General features: G+C 33.6%; 1 protein-coding gene across 1 annotated transcript in view; it reads left to right on the top strand.

Moving 5' to 3' along the window:
* Window positions 1-652: 652 nt before the first annotated feature.
* Window positions 653-10,212, top strand: part of SEMA3A (semaphorin 3A) — a 200,575-nt gene continuing 191,015 nt past the window's right edge. The window contains exon 1 of the mRNA XM_063100149.1: window positions 653-764. Coding sequence (XP_062956219.1) covers window positions 653-764 — 112 coding nt within the window. The remainder of the gene's footprint in view (window positions 765-10,212) is intronic.

The raw sequence follows: 10,212 nt of genomic DNA, 5'->3' as shown, positions 1-10,212 counted from the left end.
GGCTGTAATCTCTACGAGATGTTTTTTGCATGTGTTGTGTGACAGGAGGGAAGGGGAGTGGGCTGAGCTCGCCTGTTCTCCCATTGTCAGCTGGTCTAGTGAGTGTTGGGAAAACCTGTCTGTGGGATCCTGTGTCATCTCTCCCTACATGTGTACAGGAAAAGTCTGCGCTGCTCACGGTTCCTCTCTCTCTCTCTCTCTTTCTCTCTCTGTCTCTCTCTCTCTCTCTGTGTGTGTTTCCCTTTCATTCTGCTTCCTCGGAGGAGCCGAATGAAGCAGGGAGCAGGATTAGAGTCCGCCACCAGCTATCGGAGGAGCGTAGATAAAAGGAACTGCTTCTTAAGCACCACTGCAGCAGCCCTTGCTAATTTTTTTTTTTTTTTTCTCCCCCACACACAACAGTTGTGCCTCATTATCCCGTGCCTGGCTGGATTTTTTTTTTTTTTTTGGAGGGTTTGAAGTTTCTGTGCTTCAGTGGCTGTTACAGAAGAAGAGGTGTTAGTGTTGCCATGAGGTCTTGATTGTCTACATTTATGAATGAAACTGACCTAAATCACCTGTTACCTCCAGTTTCCAGATTGTTTGAACTTCTCTGGCCGCACAATACAGGAAGGAAGACTGAAGCAGCATAGGAACCTACAGCGTCTGCAGCATGGGCTGGTTGACTAGGATTGTCTGTCTTTTCTGGGGAGTATTACTTACAGCAAGAGCAAACTACCAAAATGGGAAGAACAATGTGCCAAGGCTGAAATTATCCTACAAAGGTAAATATTTTTCTTTTATCTGGCTAGCTCTGTAATGCCTTCCCTTTCATTCCTTGAACTCCCTCCCAACCCAAACCATCAAACCCTTAGTTTGACCTGGGAAACCTATGTGATTATGTTTATCTTTCTGAGATGATTTAAACACTTTTTTAAAAAAGCCTGTCTTCGGTTTGATATATGACAATTTAAATGCAAACAAAGAACATTTAATCACATTTCCAGAGAACTGCATGCCTGGTACATGCTGACCCATGTTCTGTTAATTTTTCTGACTTTACTTCTATTAAAGTATTTTTTAAAAACACTAATGCCAAAAAGGTCTCTTTGTAGATGTGCATGCCTCACCTATAATAATTGTTATAATAAATTGTATTTTCTTAGTTTTAGACACTAAATGGTTAATTGTCATCATGAATATTCAGTTTGTTCAAATCTGACAATCAGATGCCTAACATAAGCGGTAGATCACGGTTTGCCAAGAGAACATAAACTGGAGAGAACAGACTAGTTTTCCTACAGTGTGTTATGATTGTACAAAAGACTGTGTATTTGGCTAATTGTTGTAAAGCTAAAGGCTTTGAAATATAATACTATTTAATTCCGTATGTACTTTAGTGAGAATTGAAGAGGCGTTACTGTCCAGTTGCATAGCTAGTTGCGTGAACTTCTCCTTAAAAAAGTATAAATTTGACAAAGGAAAAAATAACCTGATCACATGGTAATTTATTTGGTCACAGTTTAAGTATGTGCTTGTTTTTTAATGAGGATTTTAAAGAAAATATTTGTTCTATATTTGTTTAGATAGATTTTATAGATAGATGTATAAAGTAATGCTAAAATAGATTTCAAAATGATATATACAACTTTTAGTGGCAAAATACGTTTATATAATTCAAGTGTTATTAAAATAGAGTTGAAAATTAAAATGTTTTAACAAGCAGATATACTCCCTAAGGTGTTGATTTCGGTGATTCTCAGATTTCTAGAATTGGGGGTGGGGCAATGAGAAGCTTCAATTATGCTCCGCTTTTAGCCTATAAGGTCAAAGAAAATTATTGAATCTATCTATGGAGATGTCTGTCTACTGTACACTGCTCTTATGCCAGAAAACATATTCTTTAATTTTCACATGATGGAGAACATCTTTTTCTGAATGCTGTAGTGTGAATAAAGATCTCGAATAGAAAAGAGAAATGCAATTTTCACACTTTGGATTAAATAATTAAACACCTATTAAAAGTGTTTATTTGAATTCAATACTTGTCAGAGAAAATACATTTGAAAATATTTTTTGGCATAATTTCTTGGGTGTCAAATTGGGAGTATATTTTAAACATCCACAAACAGTCTTGCAATTGTACTTATTATGCAAGTTTTAAAGAGATCCTATAACGTCCCTTAAATATTTAATTCAATCTCTATTATGTTTCTATTCAGTAACTGTCTTTAAATTATTTCCAGAGTATATGATATTATGGCATCTGTGTTTTTATCAGTTTTTGCTTTCCATTTTTACTCCATGAGAAGATACCATAAAATAATTCTTAGGTTGGTGGTCCACTTTATCCAAGTTTATATTTCTTATGAGTAAGTTGTATATGCAAGTTTAGTTCTAAAAGATGTGAATAGCTATATGCTATAATTTTAGATTAACAAGTTTGAAATCACAAAAAAACATTGTTAAAATCTAGTTGCTTTAGATATACTTGCCTAAGTGCTAAAGGATTTGTAATATAAAATAAAAATAGGGAAGTATGCATCATTATTTTGCAATAATTTTATTTCTATGGTAATAGATTACTCTCCATTAAGGGGGGGCACCTATCCTTTCTATATATTAAAAAAACAGCATTTAGTTAGAACACCCCTTTGTCATGCACACATGCTTTAAACTTGTCTGATAAAGCAGGCTGTATATGTTGACAAGATGAATATATTTGACATTGTCTTTACAAGCCTTTTTTAGCAGTGAGGTCCATTAGAAGTATTCTGCTTTCCTTTAAATCAAAAACTGCCCTACAGCTGCATAATTCTATTGTTGTACCTAGAACTTGGCAATTTGGTAAAAGAAACTGTAAAATGAACAACACCAAGAAGAATAAAAGAAATGGTCCAAGCAATTTTTCTTCTGTCATTTTATTGGTCTGTCATTATCTTTTTGTCTCTACTTGTGCACTTGTTTTGCCAAAGCAAATGCCAGGTAGCCAATTATCAGTACTTTGTTTCTAAACTATAGTAGAGATTTTTAATTTTTTTAGCTACTTCTTGTTCCTCCTTAATTAGATGTCAAACATGGTTAAAACAGCCATTGCATTGCCCTTAAATATATTCCAGCATGATTCATGAAGAGTTAAATCCCTGCCAACCTTAATTTCCCATGGTCACTTGTTTTCAAAGATCTACCATTAACTCACTCATTGCTCAGGTTGCCAAGATGAAGTTTCAGGCAACCACTATGCTTACTTCCTACTTCTCATCTTGCCTGATGGGAGATGAAAGAGACTTGATGTGAAATGAGAAAGAAAAAAGAAGTAAAAACAAGCAGCTTTTGTAGTGGATGTATGTACATATCTCATAAGACACCTCTTTGCTTTTGAGGAAAAAGGCATTGAATAGATGTGTTCAGGACCATCTGGAGAAATGATAATATTAGAAAAATGGGTTAGGCTGGCTTTTCCTCTGAACCAATCTGATTTAGAATCCTTATGGGGGAAGAAAACGTGAGAACTTTGTAAATCTCAGCAGTCACACAGAAATTATCCTTAAGTAATATTCACTCAGAGATAATTTTGCTTTCCTTAAATATATGTAATATAGCTAAATGTTAAAGGGCTTCTTTTTAAAAATTGGTGCATAACTGTTTATTTCCCTTGCAAAACTAGTCAAATTTCACTTTTCTCCTGAAATACCAGAAAAATCATATAATCTTCCATTTGGGATATGTGGTGCAATGAAATCTTCAGGAAAAAACCTATGTGAATCACTAGAAAATAAATTAGGTTTTGGGTTTTAAACAAGTGACAAATGTTCCATCCTTCAGTGTAATGGAGTTTTCTAGGACACTATGTGCTTAAGTTTTAGTAGAAATCAAAGACATATGCAACTCTCAGTGTGATGGTGATCCTGTGAATCCAAAGGTTAAATCAATTATTTTAACCTTACTTTCATAGTCAGGACTCATAAATAGCACTTAAATAAATGGAAGACATATTAAAGGCATTCTTTTCATATTTCCTAAAGTTTTTTTTTTCCAGAGTCAAGTTGTTTAATAGTTGAAAGAATGTGATTATCAGTAGTATAAAAATTATCACACATATCTTTCTGATACTAGAAGACAGTATTATTTAATTAAAAATTCTGAAGTAAAAGTTGCAAAAGTTTTTTCTCTACCTTTTTCCTTTTGCTCAATAAATTATAATCTCTTCAAAAATTAATTTAAATGAATAATGGTTTGCTAATTAAACTGGTTGACTTTCATTCAGAGATTTTCTTTACTTTTGCCAAAATAGTATGTGTGTATATGTGTGTGTGTTGTGTGTATATGCATGCATATACATACATATGCATATATATACACACATACATGTACACACATATGTTTGAGTATATGTATGAATGACATAACTTTATGTTTCTATTTTATGGTTGAGAAGAGTAATCTAGGCAATCTAACAGGTTGTAAATTGCAATAAAAATTTTGATGAATAAAAGTGTTATTGGCTTAAAATTACATTCATATTTTAAGTTGTGTGTACATATTAGAGTGGGTGTGATCTTTTGAGTCCCATGAAAAGTTTTCATGGATATCTTAAGTATTTACATAATAGTATAGAATGGAATTTGTCTTATACTAAAACCTCTTCACACCTAAAATGGAATGTTTTTCTAGGAAAGATAGAGGGGGGGAAAGGACACACACATGCACACACACACACACACACACACACACACGCATATATGCATAGAGCAAAGTTATAAATTCTTTATCAAGTCTTTTTCAAAAGAGAGCTACTGCATATTTGGTACCAAGTCTCTCACTTGCTGATTCTTATAACCTTTCTTCTCAAATTCTACTAACTTTAAAAATTATAATTTGGTTCTGGGATCTTGAATTTAAACACACTCAAAAGTAGAACTCTTTTTTTACCTGTTCAGCAAGTATGTCCTGGCAAGATAATAAAAATGAACATAAAATAAAACAAAATTCTCAGTCACACATCTCGTGACTCAGTGCAAGTCAGATCAAGTGAGGGCTAGTGAAAGTCTCCAATTTGTGGCTTCTTTGCTTAAAGCTGCTAACCAGATTGGCCTTTGAAATAATAATTTATGTAGTGTAGGCTTTAGCAAGTAAGAAAGTAACTAAGACCACAAAACCATTTCATGTAAGCCTCTAACCCATCAACTTTGAATAACGATATTCAGTCATTACTAGCTTAAATAAATCTGAATACTGAATACTTTTTCCAGTTCTAACTTTTTATGTTGTGTTTTTCTCTTCATATGAATTATTTTCAACACTGAGTGACATGAAATTCTTAGATATTTAGCCAACTAAATGGATGTATAGATCTGTGATATCTAATTTCTCTTTGTTTTCTTATTTTTAATTATCACACATAAATCAAACAAATAATTAACATATATTGTGATTTGGGATCACTTATATTTAAATTTTATATTCACAAATTAATGTAATCGAAGAATCTTTAAGGAATAAATTAGAAATTAATTAATAAATTAGAAATCAATATGATTGCATATATTTCTAGCAACAAAAATAAATGTAAAACTGTTGGTTATAGAAGATATTATGCTTAGTGTAAATATATGATTGTATTGTGAATTAAATTTTGCTTCATGTTTTCAGATGTACGCTTTAAGAGACTTGTATTTTAATATTACTATGAACGTTCAGTTGTCTGTGATAAATTGTGTGTTTTAACATCTAATCCCAATTTGTCTTATTTAAACTTCAGTGACACCCAAGTGAACTTCAAAGGTCAAAATACCACACCTTTACACTTTTGGAAGAGTTTTAAAGTATAAAGTCAGGATCATCCTACATAGAATTTATTCTTGAATCTTTCTAAAATCTTCCAAAGTAACTAGTACTAAAATACATTTTGAATTGATTATCATCTAACAACTTTCATTTACAAAGTCACGATTTTATATCATGGAGATCTACATATTAATTGAATAAGACATTGCTCTTATCAAACTTTTATGGGAAAAAATCTACAGTAAAATGATCTATTGCTGCAAAGTTGTAGGTAACATCTCCAAAACTCATGACACTATTGAACTAAGTTTAATGCATAGAGTTAGAGTTTAGTTTAAAAGGATGGGCAGGTGTAATCATAAATTAGAAGAAGCGTGACTCTTGGAATGGCTTTTACCCCTCGTGATTTCCAAGGTGCTATTTAAAAGAATTATCAAGATTTGCAGTTCTATGCTTCCACTAATAGGTGGCACTAGCAATTTGTGACAGCTCTTTCATTAGTTTGGAAATGGGTAGGCTGCTAGGATAAATACACACAGAATAATGCGTGGATGCCAAGCTTGGAAAAACTGTCATAAGAGTCATGAGATGTAAAATACACAAAACAGAACCATTTGTTAAAATGGAATTTGCTAAAGATTTTGATGTGCTCATTGCGTGCATTTATTGGTATGCTTTGACCCTGAAAAAGTAAATGGTTATAAATAAAAAAACAAATAAATAAATAAATACATTTTAAATTAAATGGGGCTTTATATATGAAATTGATCTGTAAAATGTAAAAAAAAAAAAGAATAATGAGTGAAGTACTGGTGTAACCTCACTCATCATTTTGTTTTACGTTTTATATATATCCTAAATCATAAAGTGTGCTTACCAGGAATGAGGTAGCCTGCCTGTGGCATGTTACTGCCATCATTTATAATAGGAGATTTTGCTAGTTGAGAAGGTAAAACAATCTTTAGAAAATTACATCTGGTTAACTTTTAAAAGAATGACTCCTTCTAATTTGTAAATTGTTTTAAATTATCCCAATTAAACATATAGAAGAATCAATAAATTCTATCTAATACAAGTGCGTCTGAATGTCTCCAGCTACTATCTCCTCCTATTGCCAAGACATAAACATGAGTATAAATAGGGAATTTGCACACTATTTCCAAACAGTAACAAAGCTGGACTCTGTCAAGCCCAGGATAAGAAAATATACAATTTATACTTGAATTAGGGAATGAATATAAGCAAAAATAAAATTCAGTTGATAAATATGAAGAATTATTTGGTCTTAGTATTTTCTACAAGCTTAGGGTAAAACTTAAAAGGGACCACAAGTTTAGGGAGCCTTGTCATCTCCTGAATGAGTCATTAAACCTGAATTTCTAGGTTTCCCTTGCTTGGAGAGACGTGGCGTGGGAAACAATGTTGACCAAACCTTACAGCAACTTAATGTGTTGCTACAATCATAAACATGTCTTTAGATAAAATATAGCATCACTCACTTGAGTCTTCATCAGCAAACGAAATGAAGGTTAGTTCTATCAAATACATCAATGATTTTAGTCTGCGAAACTGCTTAAGTGAATCATCTTTGTTGTGCCAGATTGTGAGATTCCCAAGGACAGATATGTATTTTTTTCTTCTTTATATTCTCAGTGGCTAGCACAGAGTTACTCATTATTGAATGATTTTGTGCTTTATTTGACACACAATGTTTTTTTAAACCCCAAATATAGCTGTTAATGAAACAAAATTCTTTTTTGGATTAAAAAAATGCAAATTTATAGTGAAGCAATTTATGATAAATAAATTGTGCATTATAATGTTGTGGAGAAAGTAAGTGTGGTGCTAGATGCTAGGATTGGAGGATACCAGCTGAAGCATTTAGGGGCACACAAGCATGCAGAGAGCACAGTACCTCCGCAAGCAGTAATATCACTTTCTGAACCATACCTGTTCCGGGACTGAACAAGAAAGTATCCGAGTCATGTTTGTTTTCCTGCAGATAAGAGATGGAAAATGGACAACAGTAAAAACATTTTGGAAGACTTTAGGAACCAGGTTGAGGAATTGTTTAATTTCTTTGAATGAATACCCTGATCTTTCTTATTCTCTTATCATGTCACAATACATACGGCCAGAAGAAAAAAAAAAAGAGAAAGAAAGAAAAAATGGAGACTACTTTAAAACCAAATAGTGGCTACAGATTAAAAAAAAAAAAATGAATCTAAATGTTTGCATAGAGCACATCAGTCCTACCAAAAGTTGAAAGTATAATCGCTAAACAATTCAGGTTGTCTATTTTTCATTGTCCATACTGTTGGGGAATCCTGGCTTTGCTTTCTGACGAGTGACTGAGACTTATCATTTAACAGCCCTCCTGGCTTCCTCTGCTCTACTTATCAAGAGCAACAGTTGCTCATTGGCCCTTGTGTTTCATCTTCAAGTCAGCCTCTTTCTTTGCTTGGCCTTTTGTTCTGCAGCTGGGAGTACCAACTTCCATCCCCAGCCCTTGCTTCCAAGCCACCACTTGCTCAGGACAGTCAATGTGATAGGAAATAGTCCCAGGGGTGTTTGCTGAAGTGTGGGTATACAAAATCTATGCTGAGTTCTTTAAGATCCTGAGATCATATAATTGAGATAGCGGAAGAGGATAATAGGCCAATTTCCTGAGTATACTCGTAGGTTATAGATGGATATATAGAATATAAATGAATTTACAGTGTTTGATGGAAAAGTCTTTTTAAAAAATGTTATTTCTGTGGCAACATAGAAATATCATCAATAAAGGAGAGTAGGATAACTACCAAGAGCACTGTTATGTGCAAATCCTAGCTACTAAGTGGTATTAAAAAATTATTAAGGCCTGGTACCAAGCGTTGGAGAATATATTTGGGCAAAGCTAAAACAAAGTTGTTTACACCTGAGGTCAAATCCAAGCTTGCAAGTACTCATGAATTTTCATCAGATGTTTCAGAAATGTTAACTTTTTATCTTCAAATCTGCAATTTCAGTAGAATAAACTCTGCTCTGTGGTTACTAACCTTTAAATATCAGTTTAAATGAAATTATATTTTCATCAGCTTTTCAAACTTTAATTATTTACAAAAGTGAGTTATTTTTATTATTTCTTACTTGCATTCTATGTATAAGGCACACCCACAAAGACACAAATCATCTGTCAGATTTCTTCATGAATGAGTAGATTCTTAGATAAATAAAGTGCATACAGTAGGACTACTAAGGAAGTGCTATCACTTCTGCCTAAGGACGTGTTTGCTTTTAATATGAAGACATCTACAACATCTGTAAGATGGGTACTAGGAATTAAAATGCCCTTGTAACTGTGTATTTCCGTTATATGCCAAATATCTTTACATGTGAACTTATATATTGCATATATCTTAATTCACTTAGCTCTTTGTTATCATTCAGGATGTTTTGCTGGCTCACTTAAGAAAAACTAGCTTCATAACAAACAGGCTAGTAAAATCTTAGAACATTTCATAATATAGTAGACAAAGTTGTAGGTTCATGGTATCTTGTGACACAAATTGCAAAAAGTCCCTTCTGGAATTTTGATCATAAGAGTGTAATTCCTTGTAGTTGTACAATTGTTTATAGATAAAGCAATACATAAACTGGTATGTTTATATTTAGTATATGTATATGTTTGTGTGTAACCATAATACTCAAATATGAGAAAAGTCACATGCTGTCATTTTTCTAAATCATATTACATTATTTGGGAATTATGGGAAGTGGAATGCCGGTCATTAGAGTACAGGGTTGGAATGAAGGTCTTGGGAGATGGTCTCTATCTTTGCTTGGTGTCAGGATTTAAACAGTTCACGGTTGGCTAGGATCTTCTGCCCTTTATGACTGGCCTTCCCAGGGCATCTTCTACTGTCTGTGCTTCGGTCTAGCTGCATTCTTTGCTCTTTCTTAGGCACTGCTACTCTAGCAAGTTGCCAGGATGCCCCTTTCAGAGGCCCTTCCACTAAGTCTCCTCAGCATCTTGGTCCAGACCACAGTGCTTAGTGTCTTACCTCCACAGGTTTGCACAAAATCTTTCTACTCTCAGGCACTTTCATATTCAAGGTACAAAGTGTGATCAAGACACAGATTTTCCCAACACAATAGCCTTTCATCTTTCCAGGTTTGAAATATATAACCTTTTTAAAAAAACTGATTCTGCCCCTCCCCCCTTTCCTCTGGAAGTACAAATCTACGATCCATATTGTGTTGGTCTACTCAAATAAATGTTATTTAAGGCTATCCTTTTGAAAACAAAATCCTGTTAATTCTCCCTTGGGGGCATGGGAAAAATTTCCAGGCCTCAAAAATAAAAAGCCCTCATGTTGCTCATAGAGGAAGGTTAGAAATCTTTCCTTTTTAGCATCTGAATCCAGAGCAGAGCAAACAAAATGACAGTTTTTAAATTAGGTA

The sequence above is a fragment of the Cynocephalus volans genome, chromosome 6 (genome assembly GCF_027409185.1).
Source record: "Cynocephalus volans isolate mCynVol1 chromosome 6, mCynVol1.pri, whole genome shotgun sequence".
NCBI classification, from domain to species: Eukaryota; Metazoa; Chordata; class Mammalia; order Dermoptera; family Cynocephalidae; genus Cynocephalus; species Cynocephalus volans.
The sequence above is the reverse complement of the archived record's forward strand: the minus strand, read 5'-3'. Positions and strand labels throughout refer to the sequence as shown.